Source organism: Ambystoma mexicanum, chromosome 6q (assembly GCF_040938575.1).
Source record: "Ambystoma mexicanum isolate Mex_15411 chromosome 6q, UKY_AmexF1_1, whole genome shotgun sequence".
Classification (NCBI taxonomy): domain Eukaryota; kingdom Metazoa; phylum Chordata; class Amphibia; order Caudata; family Ambystomatidae; genus Ambystoma; species Ambystoma mexicanum.
The window spans coordinates 1,398,294,887-1,398,311,348 of record NC_090937.1 but is presented as its reverse complement, the minus strand read 5'-3'; the positions used below and the strand labels follow the sequence as shown (position 1 = coordinate 1,398,311,348).

The 16,462-nt window shown below is 42.4% G+C and overlaps 1 protein-coding gene across 6 annotated transcripts in view; it reads left to right on the top strand.

Moving 5' to 3' along the window:
* The window catches only part of HGFAC (HGF activator), a 1,108,062-nt gene that overhangs the window by 503,893 nt on the left and 587,707 nt on the right, over nucleotides 1-16,462 (top strand). For all 6 annotated transcript variants that reach the window (XM_069632041.1, XM_069632043.1, XM_069632038.1 and 3 more), the window contains exon 5: nucleotides 8,306-8,428. In XM_069632041.1, the coding sequence (XP_069488142.1) occupies nucleotides 8,306-8,428 (123 nt within the window). The remainder of the gene's footprint in view (nucleotides 1-8,305; nucleotides 8,429-16,462) is intronic.

The following is a 16,462-nucleotide window of genomic DNA, read 5'->3' as shown; positions in this document are numbered from 1 at the left end:
TCTGGCCGGAGCCCCAGTCTAAACATCCTAACAGGCGTCCAATATAACTTTCCAATCATTTTTTGTCGAATTAAACGTAAACCCATATCAGGACCCAAAGTCAAGTTAACCTTCAGAATGTATTTCCAATCTAACTCAGAAAGTTCATCCAGAACATCATCCGACCAAACATTCCTTAATCTAGACCATGCCCCCCGGAGTTTCTCATCAATAGGCATAAATTGCATATAAGTACGTACCCCGTATTCCGGACCTTCCAATAAAGTACTAATCTCCGGTTTATTCCCAATAGAACCATCAGCCAATTCCAATCTATTATTTATCATATTCTCAAAAGCCAAGTACCTATTCAGTTCACTTCGCCTCAGACCGTACCTATTCATCAATTCCACAAAACTCAACAACCTATCCCCATCCAACACATCTGCCAACTTCAGAATACCCTTGTTAATCCAACCGAGCCAATTCAAATATTTATTATCAATCTGTAAAGCAGTATTGTACCATATAGAAGCATCCATACTGAAACCATAACTCATTCCATTTTCTCGAAACCACTCTCCAATCACTTGTCTAGTAGCCACAATCGGGCGCAACTTCAATCTATTAATTGGCAATTTATCCATACTGTATACAGATCTCAAGTCAAAAGGAGCACAAATGCCCCTTTCCATACGCAACCAAATTGGTTCATTCACCCCACAATCTCCAAAATAATAGGAGGTTTTTTTTTAAGTAAAATAGCCTTGTAATATTTTACCAAGTCAGGGAATCCAAATCCCCCATCCTCAACGTTTTGTACTAGCATGTATTTCCGAACTCTAGGCCTTTTTCCAGAACCCCACAGAAAGAAGAAAAAAGTTTCTCAATCTTAAGTAACTGTTTCTTATACAACAACAACGGGATGGTCTGAAGAACATACAAGATTTTCGGCAAATGAACCATTTTAATTGCATTGATCTTAGCCCACAGATTCAATGTCAATCTCTCCCATCTCCTAATTAATAAGGACATTTGCGCGGTTACCAAATCCAGATTATATTGCAGTAATTTCTTTAAATCCCCAATAATATGAATTCCTAGATACTTAACCCCAGGGGAGTTGCTAGGTCTGGAAAAGACCTGGGGCTAAACTGATGTCGGAACTGTTGGGACTGGGGGCTAGCTAGTCTTTTGGCTGTAGCTCCTGAGATTCTATCCGGGGCTACAACCAACAGATCAGGGGCTATAGCCCCCCTAACCCCCCCTAGCAACGCCCCTGCTTAACCCCCACTGGAGACCATTTACAATTCCATGAACTCAAAACTGAACTTCCACGCCGACCAGACAAGGGGAAAACCTCTGTTTTATCCCAGTTCACCTTATGCCCTAACAATTCACCCACCTCTTCAAACATCGATTTTATTACATCCCCACACACTTCTGAATTCGATAACATAAGAAGCATATCATCAGCGTACGATAGGACTTTCACCTCAACTTTCCCAACATTAATACCTCTAATAATCTCACATTGTCTAAAATAAGTAGCAAGAGGTTCCAGCGCCAAATCAAACAAAAAAGGTGACAACGTACAACCCTGCCTCGTGCCCCTCAACAACTGAAACGAATCCGAAACCACACCATTAACCAATACCCGGGCCTTAACATCATTATGAATACATCCTACCATTCTCATGAAAATCGGGCCAAAACCCATTTTTAGTAAAGGGAATTTCAGAAACTTCCAGTTCACCCTATCGAAGGATTTTTCAGCATCAAAAAAACCTATGACTTCATTTGTGTCCCTCCCAAATAGAGCATCAACCACATTTAACAGGGTTCGAATGTTGTCATAGCCATATCTCTCTGGAATGAAACCTACCTGTGACCCATCAACCAGATCTTTCATACATAATCCCAATCTGTTGGCCCAAATTTTAGTGAAAAGTTTTAGGTCCACATTTAGCATTGAGATAGGCCTGTAATTTCCTCATCTAGTGTGAACCTTATTAGGTTTTGGTATCACCACAATCATTGCCTCTTTCAAGGAACCGCACATCATTCCCGATACAACAAACTCATTATAAAGTTCACGCAAGACAGGTGCCAATTGAACTTCCGAGACAATACCATCGGGGCCCGGTGATTTTCCATCTCTCATTTGTGATATGGCCAAACTAACTTCAGCAACCTCAATTGCAGCATCAAGAGAAGTATGCTTCTCCAGAGTCAGTCTGGAGAGCGAAATCTTCTCAAAAAATGTGTCCAGTCTATCAACAGTCGGTCACAGTCTTCTCTGTACAATGATTCATAATAATCTTTGAAATAACCACAAATATCACCATTCCTATTTAAGGTAATACCACCATCAGTTTAGATGGAAGAAACACAGGATTCAGACGCCATCTCCCTAAGCTTATATGCCAATAATTTGCCATTACAATCACCCGCTTCCCAAAACTTCTGTTTCGAATAAAACAACCTTTTACTCGCCAAATTTTGAATGTGAGTCTTCAGTTCCGTCTCTAACTTACGCAATTTCAGCTTGGATTGTCCTGAATCATCAGTAGCACAAACACTCTCCAAGTCATTGTCTCTGTTTCCAGATCACTAATCAAATATTGCTTCTTCTTCTTCACATGGGCAGACCTACTAATCAATTCACCCCTCAAGACCGCCTTAAAACAATCCCAAACAGACTTAATACTGGCCGAGCCTATATATTCCTCAAAGTAATGCCCAATGAATGCCGCTAAGCCCTCCGTAACCAACTTATCCTTCAGCGTTTCAGCTTGCATCCTCCACCTTCTCGTTTTAGGGCTTATACTGTCCAAAATTAGCTGGAGGTCCAATAGAGCATGATCAGAGATATTTCTTTCCAACATATTCGTTGAGATCATGTGACTACTCAAAGCTACACTAATAAAGAAATAATCTATTCTGGAGAAAGAGTCATGAACAGGTGAATGAAAGGAAAACTCTTCTTCACCACGATGGAGCTCTCTCCATATATCAATAAGATTGTATTTAAATACAAACGCCCTGAGTTCCTCACTAACCTTCTCATTATAATATCTACACTCCGATTTACGATCCATCTTACTATTCATCACTAGATTAAAGTCACCACCCAACACCAATGAATCACCCTCCATGCCAACCAACAAAAGGCTCAATTGATTGAGAAAAGAAACAGCTGGCGAGCATGGCGCATATACTGAGCCAAACGTCATTTTTTTCCCATCAAAGAGTACATCAAGTAACAGGATTCTACCTTCTCCATCCATAACTGTCTTTTCAATCTTAAACGACAGGCCCTTCCTAAACAAGATACTCACCCCCTAGATTTAGAATCATAGCAATTCGAGACTACTCTAGAATATTTGGAGTTGACCGAGTATTTTTCAGTATGCTCATCAAGATGAGTGTCTTGAAGGAACACCACATCAGCACTACTTCTCCACAATCTTGCTAGAACCTTGCGTCGTTTCACAACATTTCCAATTCCCTTAACATTCCATGAAACAAACGTTAACGCAACCATAACTCCCAAATCAGATCAGTACAATATAAGCAGTAACCATCAAGGTCAAAGGCAGGGTTCCAAAAAGTGAAAAAAAAACAAAAGAAAATTTAGGCACAACAACACAAAACACATAAACGAACAAACAAACAGAAAGCACAAGCATTGTACGTAATTGCCAGTCTGACAAACAGCAGACCTAACATAAGCATAAATATATACATCAAGAAACCTATTCTGAACCATACCCACCAGAAACGAAACTCCAATCCCAAACCTTGTACAAAAATAAATTACAATGATATTCTCCCTTAATATCAATTTTGTTCATGTGAATTCCCTTTTTGCCACCAACTCCTCACATCCAGGCCAGGTAAAAACCCTTTCTCAGAACATTCAATATTGTACACCAATCATGACCCCACAAGCCAACACACCAATACCTTTCAAATTATTAAACACAGACGCTTTAAAAGCCTAATCTGAACCCCGCCTCCTAGAACATCAGTCCCATATAAATACAATACCCTAACCACTAAACTCAAAGCCCATACAAAGGCAACAACTAACCCGCCAAACTCCTGTTGAATATAAGCCCCCAAATCCATTCTCCCCTAAAATCAGTGAAGACATCTCCAACTCCACAAGCAAAATGAGTCCAGCAGACAATGCAATCAACACATCAGCCAGCAAGTCCCAATACCACACCCCTTTGCACCCCAACCATCGTCAATACCTGCCCTCCTGCTGCTCCCCTCTTCACACAGCTTGCAAAGAAGCAAACATACCCAAAAAAACACAAATAGACTCAAGCATATAGACTCACAGCATAACAATATGCAGCTAAAGTCCAATTCAAGTGTATTCAAACAAGAAAAATTCCCACCACTTTCAACATCATCTAAATATATTTTGACACCATGCCAAGTATAATTGAAGACCTGACCTACGGTATCGCGTTCACACCCAGCACAGTGTCACCCCCTACACAACAACCATTCACATTCAATGTCTCATACTAAACATGTAGGCCCCACTAACCAGACAAGGAAAATAGATGTCGGTGAGTCCACCCACTGGAATACATGACTGAATACAAGGAGACATGTCGCGTAAACAAAGAATCAGATCTAATCAAGAGATCCAATGAGAGTAACACATTATAGCATATCAGTAAGAAGGACATATTTTGCGACAAAAGAAACCAACAGTGTATAAGAAGATGAAAAGGCCAATTCCCACAAGTGGACCCTCAGAACATAAGCATTCAGCACAAACAAACCATACCACTTTCTACACATATTCCCATAATCCCATTGTTGCAGTCTCCGGACTCTAGTAATAGAGCCGTACACTACCCCACCCCTCCACCTACTGAACACAAACGTGGAAAGAGAGGCACAAGGAATTAAAGAAACCAGCAGGCCAATCCACAGGCACACCTCCATGAAATCCTGGAAGATGAACCAAGGAGCATTAACGATTTGAGTACATTATTTTTCCGTAGCCATTTTTAAAAGTCATGTGAAGTCCTCTAGAAATCAGCTACGATCAGGTGACCTTTCTTCTAAGGGCATCTTAACTGCAATAATCACACAACATGCCATGCCTTCCAACACCTTCATATCCAGTCTCATAGGAAGTGACAGTCCTACGGTACAATTTCTTTCCCCCTTTCACAGAGCAACAATCCACTTCCAAGTTTGCATGAAAACGGCTTATACTACAGAATCCCAGACCATCGTATGGAGGTAGCACAGCAGAAGATACCGCAGTAGTGTAATGCATATGAATCACATGGGCAGGCTAGAGGCTGCGAGTCACATGCTAGTCTATTGCAGCAGTGGAACATGTATGGAACGTGAACACTTAAATAAAAAACTGCTTACAAATTTGTTCCTGATAAAATACGGAACCAAGAACATTCAAAGATATCTGCGGATAGGGAAAAAAAAAGGTCTCAATCCACGATCGTGGTTCCCAAAAAAAGTAATTTCCGGTCCATACTCAGTCAACCAGCCTCGACGCCGGATCAATGCTCCAAAGCCCCATACCCCTGTCTCTGCATATCCCCCAGCATTGACCACATAAGGAAACATACCATTCAGGGGGAGGTAGTCTGCTCGTTGCAGTGACAACGGGATGTCAGGGCCAATGTAAACCACCCGTATTCAGCTGGATCCATCCATCGATCTTTAGGTAAACAATCGGGAACAAGCAAAAACAAAGTCCCAGTATCATCATCGAGCTTACCAAATTCCAGAGGAGCCAACCGGGACAGAACATACATCCCCGCCCAAATGTTGTTGTGGGCCTAGAGAAGTAGGTAGAAGGGCTTTGCAATCTGTGTTTTCTTGGTTTTGTATCCCTAAGAACTCTGCCCAGAAGAACAAGCCCAGGGTTTTGGTCAAGCATATTAATAAAAATCCTTGTGGTAACCGTAACATAAATGACGAAACCAAAAATAATTCAATGTTGTTTTGCTTGCTTTTCAGGGGGCTTTTGAAAATTTGGCATATTCAGATTTCTGACGTACAACCCTTCCAAAATGTTGTTGGGGGGTGCCTATTGAAGTAACTACTTTTGCTGTCTGTGTTTTTTTGGTCTTGGCTTCAACATGCCCACGCTCACCATCCATGAGTACATTCTAGGCAAACCAGCTGGCGCGGCAAACGCCTCTTCTCCAGCTATGTCTCATTTCAGTTCTGCGCCCCATGGCATACAGATGAGTGCCACAATACATTTGGTTCAATCGTACACATAGCTCCTGCCCTTTTTCTTTTCATGCCTTAGTGAGCATTGTATCTATCCTCCGCCCTCGTCCCAACGATCTACCCCATGTTGCTCCTCCCTAACACTACTAAATGTTCTATGATACTGCTCCTTGGCCTCTGTGAGAGGAAAACCACTTCAGTGGCAGGTGGAGCTATGCAAATGCAAGATAACATAACCTAACATGCCAGATGGGCTTCTGGCAGTGGTAGACAGGCCTGTAGGGAATCTGGAGATTTTCTGGTGGACCTCTGCAGCATAGGCCCCTTCTGTCTGGGATCCCTAGCTGTATGCTCCTCTTACCCTCTGTCCCATTTATAGGGATTAGATGTATTTGCACTTTAAAAGATATTTCAAGGGCCACTATTGGTACTAGGTCAAGTACAAACCAGTAAATAGAGTAAAGGAAAATGACCTGCAGCCTGTAAAGCTCTGCAGGGGCATTGGCTTCACATTTTCTCAAAGCCCTTGATCAGCACCTCCCTTTCACAGTAAAAAAAGCAGCCCTTCATTAGAAAGTCACCAAGGCTGTCATCTGTGATATACCCCTGACTCTGTGACATTACCTAAAAAAACACCCTTTTCAGCGTTTTAAAAGACACTGGTGCAAATAACACTGTAGTAAGTGCCACGACAGGGACTTCAAAGCATGCCACTTCAGCCTCTCGTGCCCCAGTTCATAAGCTATTGATGGAGCTCTATCCCCACGGGTTCAAAACCTGGGGTCTACGTTCTCCAGCATGGGGTCTGGCATGGATTCACATGCTCATGAATATTCCCCGTTGTCAGGCTGGGAATCCTTGGTAAAAAAAAAATCAGTTTCGTTTCTGAACTGTCTTTCTACTAATAACCAATCACTGGTCTCTGGGTTGTACTGCCCCCAGCCAATGACTGCCCTCTACCTAAGCCCCTCCTCTGGCAGCCATCTTCATATTTTTACGAATGTAATAGATTGAAGCCTGGAGGCTAGGGTTCACTGTGGCAGATGGGGGAGGAAATTGATGGGCTGGAAAAGTGTTAGCAGGCTACCATGAAATAGGAAAATTCTAAGAACCAACATGCACATGCCAGGTAGAATGATGGAGAACTTACAAAGACAGGACATTTTAATAGAATTCTTCACATTCTGTGAATCAGCCTATGGGGAAGATACCCCACCGTTAAAGCTTCAGATCAGCAAGTATCTCAGTGGATGTCATCTTACATCCATCTCGACAGAGGCGCAACACACCCTCTAGTACCCAATCACTCCTGAAGAAATGAAGTGAGCTATTAGAATGATGCCATCTGGTAGGCCATATGCAGCCAGATGGACTCCTGGCCGTGTTTCGTAAGCACTTTCACCTTCTGCTTGTCTCTTCATTCAGAGGAATTAAGGGTGGTAGAAGGTTATGTCATACTATATAAAGTCATAGCAATTTGCCATAGCTACAGCATTACTTGTGTCAATGTAACCATTAATAGAATTAAGGATGCAGGTTGGAAGTCTCCTGTGGGGGGCGGATAAAGCTGGGTTGGAATAGGTGTGAGGTGGTAATGAAGAATAAACATAGAAGCATACTAGTTAACAAACTGGTGAATAGACATTGCATTCATGGTTGTCCAACCCATGTTATGAACATCATATTACATAATACCTTCATCTGTCGCATTTGGTCATTTGTCTGACTATGCCTGTGCTCTGGAGTCAGATCCACTTTCATACCCCCATGGACTACCACTGTTGCGCATCTACAACAGAGTCCCACAAAGTCCAAAATCCAGATATGTAGGTTCATATCCTTTAGAGCTTTTTGTAATCCTCTGAGGCCGAGGCCCCAGTGGCTATTTCTCCTTCAGATGACATATTGCTCCGTGTCATTTTAGATTAAGCTTGGTGTTATGAACATACTCATCCATGGGGGCCCGTAGGGTGTCAAGCGCAGGTTTTTGTCTAGCAGAGTTCTTACCAATATGTATCCCTAATGCAATTTATACGGCTTAATCAGCAGCCACATCAAACTAATGGAAATCATTCTTATCTTACAGTCATCCAAGATCACTGCTCAAAGAACCCTTGCCAAAATGGCGGCCAATGCATCAATGCGCATGACCACAGCACTTACCACTGTCGATGCACAGATGCGTTCACGGGAAGAAATTGTGAAACAGGTATGAGTCTTGCGTTCTTCCCACCATTCTAATGGCACATGGAAACTGGAGACCTGGGTTCTAATCTCAGTTTCAGCACATGATAATAAATGTGAGTCAGGAGAATTATGTTTACATCTCGGTGCCTAAAATTGTAAGTATGTATAAGGAATGTCCCATTATCCACATGTTCCATCTCAATTATACTGAATGTGCTCCTTTTGGTGAGAACAGTATATTTCATATGTAGGACTTACATTGAAGCAGTCTTCTTCATGTAATATTGATTGCTGTTTGCGGCACGGACTATGAAGTAATCATTCTATTGAATTGATCATTACAAATCGCACAGCATATTAAAGCCCTGCCTAAAAGGTTTTATGGATAGTTGTAATGCATCATGAATACGACCTGACACCAGAAAAGTGACCCTCTCTCTTTACCCCTCTGCCCTATGGCATCCAGTTTTCTGCATTTCAGTCTCTCGGCACTGCATCCCTGGTGCAATTTGCCCATTCTTAATATCACATGACAGTATTATCAGCCATACCACGTGCACAGACACAGCTTGAAATGTTACACCAGTGATTTATGTCTCATTGGCTAATCCTTGCCACGACCAGTAGCGATGGTGATACATGGCAAATGCCACCCTGTTATGATAGCGTGTGCAATTATCGATTTACCAAAGTGTTGCACTAGCAAAAGGGAAAAGATTTCCAAAAGCTGAGTAGGATCAAGGGAGCGGCACCAAGAAGGCAAAAGCAGGTCCATCCCATAAGGGGATGGGGATTAGTGATAAGCAAAGTATACAAGGGTTATACAGAAATGATAGCAGCAAGCATAAATCCATGAATATGTACCGGTGGACGTAGAATGAACCACAAGCAGCATTTTAGACAGTGACACCATCTTGTGAAAGTCTGATTAAAGCAGAGGCCCACAGCTCCTGTGTACAGGAACATTAATCCCGCCAAGTGTTTGGCCTAGCTCCAATTTAGATGCACTGCATTCTCATTGACTTGATATCCTGAAAATGTGGTGTGGATTCGGACCACTCTTTGAGACCCCATATTTAGTACAAAGGGTTTTGGGTTCAAAATATGGATGCTGTAGAGAATAAAGAATATTCGTGACCAGGAGATATTAGACAACAATTTAATCAAACAGAGACGGAAAACGAGTTCCTTTCTCTGGAATTAGAAGAGACCTACATGCCACTGAGTTGCATAGGCATTCTTGGGGCAATACTAATGTGCAGTCATACATTGTGTATGTCAGGCTAATTTTGTCATATGATCAGCTGTCAACAACAGGATGCGGTTTAAATTAGCGTTTCTTTTTTCTTAAGGAAGGATAAAACTGCTGGCTCATCCCCTCTGCCACCTTGGAAGCTAAACAGTGCAAGGGTGACCAGCTAACAGGAAAGAACAGCGCCAAAGCAAAAAGGCCTATGATAAACCCCTCGAGAGGGAAGGTGTGAAGATGTAACAGGGAGGTGGGTCCAGAGATGCTCTGAACAGGTCCAAAACAAGAGGATGCTCCAGGATACAGAGCTACCAGACACAAAGAACAAAACACAACAGACAACAAGCAAGGGACGCAATTGCAAATGTGCATTAAATGCGACGCCACTCCAGACTACTAGACGCTTCCTCTTAAATAGCTTGATTGCAGGAAGCAAAGGAGTGAACTGATTGTCTGACTCAGAAGCGTCTGACTGCCATCTCGGCCTCGAATTTTGTTTTTTGGATTCATGTCGGCTGCCATCTTGGATTGGGACCAGCCCTTATGTTGTCTGCCATCTTGAATGTGCCAGGAACTCACTGAGTCATTTCCCTTGAGTGCTGTGCTGTCCAGGAGAAGAGTGATGGCATCCCATGTAGAGATGAGAGGGAACCCCTGCAACCATCACACTTCCTGGAAGCCCTCATGATTTGCACTCCAGAAGGCTAATTCCTGGCACACTTTAGCCACAACATGAATGATGATGGTTCGCCTGAGGTGACCCACCACTGCATAGTGGGCCAAGCCATGTAGCAACGGGCTGTGTCAGTATGCCTCTGCTTGAACCCCCAGGCTTCCAAAGAAAAAGGTGAAAAAAGACCTGACTAAATTGAGGAATGTGATAAAAGAAGGAAGAATTCAAGGACCTTTCAGAAAATCTATCGCCTTTCAGGAGACTAGGATCTGCAATGGTAATGGTAATCACATACCAATGACTTCATAATCTGGGTTGCCATCAGCAAGACCTACGGGGTCAGAGGTCTTACCTTGTGAAAACAAATAATCTAATATTCTTCTTCCCGGGGTGGGGTCCTGTCTCCATCACCCCCACTCAAGCCCACTCTTCCTTTGAAAGCCTAGTCTGCAGGCTGACTGTCTCCCCTTCTTTCTCTGTGACTCTTGCTACCATCTACAGACCCCCCCGGTCCTTCCTCCCTTTTCCTCTCGGAATGGGCTGATCTCTCCTCCTCTGTTCTTACCTATTCCCCCAAACCTATCTTCGTTGGGGACTTAAACATCAATCTCAACTCCCATGATGGGACCCCCGCTCTCCTCCATGACCACTGCAACACTCTCTCTATCTATCTTTCCCTCTGGCCCAACCCACTGTGCAGGCCACACCCTTGATGACGTCATATCTTCCTCTTCAGACATCCCCCTTTCAATCTCCCTCACTACCCCTCTTTCCTGGTTCGCCCACTGCCTCCTCTCTTCCTTCCTTGACCTCCTCTGCCCACAGTCTGCCCCTCGCACTGCCAGTCTCCTTCTCCGTCATGCGACTGATGAAGCGTGTGTCAGTCGCTGCCTTTGCTTCTTCCTTCATCCCTCCCCCGTCCCCTGCTCTGGACTCTCCCCCTGCCTCTGTCCTATCTAGCTTCCATCTCTCTATCACTAACACCCTGGACATCCTAGCCTCTGTCATGAGGATCCGCATGAAGACTGCTGCCTATAAGTGACCCTGAATGAATACTGGGCAAAGAAGGAATTTTCAACAAACACATCTTGATCTGCTTGGTCATGGACAGGTCAACACTTTAGAAGTCAATTCAATCAACGAAATTTCACTCCCAATCCTTTAATTATATATACTAATATCAGTCATAAAATCAAATGCCATTGAATGTATGCACATAGTGGTATATCTACATAGGATATAGTAAAAAGACATTAACAACCTAATAGTGCCGTGTGGCACATGAATGGACAACACAAATTACAGAGCACACAACTATACATTTAAATATAGCACATCCTAAATGCACAACTTGTCAAAAATACACAACATGCATATCTTTTCCCCCAACATGTTTAAGTCCCAGAAAATAATTGTTGTAGAAACTTCTTCAGAGGGATGAATTAAAAGGTGGGCTGGGAGAAATAACCTACAATTAGGAGGTGTGTAGTGAGAAGGGAGAAATTAATTTAGTGTATGTGGTGTGTCAATTTAACATGAATGTATTGTAAATATAATCAGCGGTTACCCCCTAGTGGTAGGGGCAAACCTGAGGGATCAAGTGAAAAGTACAAAATTTAATATATGCACATATGAGGCTGCCTAGTGGGTGGTCACTCCTGGGTTAATGTCTGTGCGGAGTAGGTGGCCACGACCGTAAGGTAGAAGAAACTTTGTAGTTAAGAGTTATTTTCTCAAGTCTAAATTAGGTTTGTTTAGAGGAGCTGGATCGCATGTGGGATGTTTTTACCCATGCATCCAAGCCCTACCATAAAACGGTGCATTACTGGCATTGAAAACATCATGATGGCCAGAACTCCCCAGAGAGTGCACAGGGAAAACATGAAGAATAGGCTGCCACCCATTTTTGCCTATGTTGTGAGCACAGGAGGGCACTGCCTAAAACCACCATTGGGCTACACACACAGTAGCCTGAAACCATTGGGAATGGCAATGCTGATTGCCAAAAGCAACCCAGAACTGTGGGGAATTCATTTTCTTAATGTCAAAAATGGATGCAATACTGGTGCTCACCACTATCAGAAAGCCGGCGTTTTAAAACCACCAGACTTTTGTGTAAAACTGAACAAATGAACCCAAACCAGGCCAAGGAAAGACTTGCTAAGAGGTGGATACAATGTAAAACTATATTCTGAAATGACTTGAAGGAAGTAATTATTTAATGTATATATAAAAAATAGCTGGGGATGTCAGCAGCTTAAGTGAATTTGGGTTTAAAGCCACTAAAATCGAAATGTTTAGAATAAATGAGTGACCTACTTGTGAGTGTCACATAGGTTGCAATTGTTTAAATGTCATAGTTTTGAACTTAGAATCAGCATTCTAGCTGCATGTGCAAACATTGTAAATTGGATTTGAATGTAGAAAACTGGGAACTAAAGTGACAATTAGCTGAATTCTGCCTGACAACTACCCCCGACAGGAGAAACCTGCTCAGCCACTCTTCCCAGGACTAGCTACATCCTGCTGCCCCTGCCAAAAGGAGATGACACCTCTCTGATTGGAAAAGGGGAGGAGCAGCTGGGGACTGTAGGAAGTTGAACAAAGCCCTGTCCTGGACTCAGGCAAATGTTATATTGGGGGGGGGGGGTCGTAAAATGGCTTCCTCTTGGGAGAAACTGGGAGGGGCAGTGCCTGTGAGAGCTAGCTGAGCTTGGGGGAAGTGGATAAACCAGAAATTCCACCATGTGCTTTGGAAAACCACATCCCTTTGGGGCCAGAGCATGATTTTAAAAAGATTGATAATTTACAGTGCAGACTTGTAAAAATTATATAAATAACATCATCATTTTTGTGATTTTTCTGTGCACATTTTAAGAGGTGTTAGGACCCTGTGGTATGTTCTTGGGGATAGTAGCGGGAAAAAAGGTTGTTACTCCAAATGTATGCATGTTAAAAATCTGACACTTTATCATCTGAAACCCATATCCCTGGTGCACATTTGTGTAAAATCTGGAAAGGTTTAGAGGTCGTTATCTGGATGAAAAGGGGAGAATTCTGTCACCAGTGGACACAACATCGTACAAAGACAGGGATCAGATGGTTTGGTGCTACAGAAAATATGTTAACTGGACCTATAATATTAGAAAAATGGTACATAGATAAATATGTATTTGGGTCAGAAATAGATTTGTGTGCAATTTGACAAGGGGAGGTTCCTCTGACCATAAAACCTACAGCATCACTCTGACACTCCATTTCTTTCCCCCAATCAAGGGAGAGAGGAAAGCTTAGCCAATGATAAGTGAGAGGGGCAGGTTTAGCTAGGCCCAGGCACACACCCATTATCAAAACACATAAAAGGAACATTGAAACCCAGGTAGGGACATTCACTTTCCACTTTCTTGCGGGACGCTTTGCCGGGAGACTGCAGACTTCACATCCAGAGATCCAGACTTCAAATCCATCAATCTCCAGAGACCAGAAATTAACTCCAGAATTTGTAGCAGAGAGGCCTGAATCCACAAGCTGAATCCTCTTCAGCAGGCCTCAAAAACAACCAAACTATTCAACAGCCAGGCGAGCTGTTTGAATTATTTGCCAAGAACTTTCGCAAGAACCTGTAGCAGTATCCAGAAAGCAGTGCTGTATCCGGAACCAGAGAGAACCAGAGACCGCTGTATCCGGAACCGCTAGCACAACCGATAACAGAACCAGAGACCCAGAGACCAGATCGCTGTGAAGAACCGCTAGCAGAACCGATAACAGAACCGGAGACCCAGAGACCAGATCGCTGTGAAGAACCGCTAGCAGAAGTCCAGCCAATCCTGACCTGATCGGTGACAAAGTCGCATTCCTGTCCAAAATCTAGTGTGAGTACCCAGCTAGCACTGTGCCAAAACCAATCTCTTAGTTTAAAATAATCTAATCCAAACTATTTTAGCCTATTAGAACTGCCTCCTAGAATCGTGTCTTTCTGTCATCTTTAAAACTGAAAACTGTCATCTGTCATTCTGAGCTTTAAAATTTAAAATCCGAAAAACTACCTTTACTAAATCGGCCGTATTTCCGGAACCGTTTGTGCTAGCTAACTGTCATCTTAAAGCTAAGATTCTAAGCTTTCCAACAAGCCTAGAACCGACTTCCTACTCCTTATAGTGCCTCCGTAATTGCGCTCGACGCATGCGACTAAATTTGCCGCGATTTGACATTTTGCTTAATTTCAGCCACGTGTAAAACTATTTGTCCTTGCTTTCCTTGCTAAAATTCGTGTGCAACCTGACAATCATTCATAGAGCATTGCTAAAGTGATCCTGAACTGATTCAAAGTATCTATCAACTACCCTGAACCCCCTATAGGGAATTAAAAGCCTTTTTAGCATATTTTTCACTTAATTGCAACCACATCAAAGTATCTTGCCTGTGTTTAAATCTCATACCTGTTTTCCTCTAAGCTTGCTAGGGGGGAACTGAATTATATTTGATTGCATTCCTGAGAACTGTGTGCTTTCCTCCCATCTCTTTACCTTGCATAGAGGGGGGAGGGGGTGAATTGTCAAAGAAAAGTGATTACATTGTCTTTTGTTGAAGTCATATCAGATTTATTTTCTGTACTGCATTTTCATTCATCATTGCATTGTCCTTGAAGCCATAAAAGCATTCTCAGCTACTTTATCCTCTCTATAATACTTCTAAGCCATCAAAAAGAGTGTACCACTGTAACATTATCCATTGTTGATCACTATCATCTTCACAAGTGTGCTATCAAACATTAATTTATTATAAAATTGTGATATATACATATATTGTTTAATTTTCAAATAAACCTTTTAATTTGCAAAACAAACCTACTTCTTGGCTCAGCGGGGTCAGGAGGATTCTAAGAGAGGGTTGTTATATAAGGGTTGTCATTCAGAGTAAACGAACTGGACATAAAAATATATCAATAAGGGTTTCCCTTAGCATCCCAGACTAGGCATTGACTTAGCTGTAGTGTTGAATTGAATCCGCTTACACGCATAAAGGGATCCTATGACACAGGGATCAAAATATGCAATGAACAAAGACTGGGTGTTTCCACTCAGATAGCCAAACACTCGCAATGTGCTCTTATATAAAAGCTGGAATATCTGTTATATTTTGCTTTCTCATTGATGGAAAGGTAATTTAACAAGTATGTAATCAATACATTGACTCTTCAAATAGAATTCCCAGATTTATTCTTATTGTAGGCAGTAGCATTCTCAGCAGTGCTAGCTCAAGAGCCAATGTATTTCGGAATTGAATTCCATCTTCGGGGCTGAGCTCTTCGCTGATATGTCTGTGTATCTGGGATAAGATTCTTAGTGGCTTCTGGTTAATCCATCCAATTCCCTGATCTTAGCGGGTTGCCAGGCGGTTGAAGGGAGTGGAGAACTTTAATGTATGCAAGAACGCTGGTGGTTCGTGGAAGGAACACTGTGTAACAAGAACATAGGCTTGAGTGTGATAACTCAATGCTGAGCTCTTACAGGGAGGAGTTGGTATACAAACGTATAAATAGTGGCTAGTCAATTTTTCAATAGTATGCATTCTGTTTGGTGTATGTTATTGAAAATGAGGGCAACAAAAGCAGTTGCTGGCACTGCCCTCATTCTCAGGCTCTTATTGTCAATATTCCAGGAAATGTTGTGCTCGGGGTGGTATGTACGAGAATATGCATTAAATTAGCCTAGCCTTGCTCAGTAGACTACGAATCCTGCTCTCTGCAAATCCGCCCTAGGCATTGCACTTTTTTGGGTAACAATGCTCAAGTTTCGCTCGAAAGACCACACAATCCCAGGTGATACAAGAACAGCTAAGGCTGAAGCATGGTCCAAAGTGAGTGCTCTTTCTTTCTTTCTTTCTTTCTTTCTTTCTTTCTTTCTTTCTTTCTTTCTTTCTTTCTTTTTTTCTTTCTTTCTTTCTTTCTTTCTTTCTTTCTTTCTTTCTTTCTTTCTTTCTTTCTTTCTTTCTTTCTTTCTTTCCCCAGTGTCTCTCATTTTTCCTTCTTCCTTACTTCCTCTCTTTCTTTGTTTCCTTCTTTTCCCACAGTGTCTCTCACTTTTTTCAATCTACATTCCTCCCACCCTTCATTTCTCCTCCTTTCCTCCTTC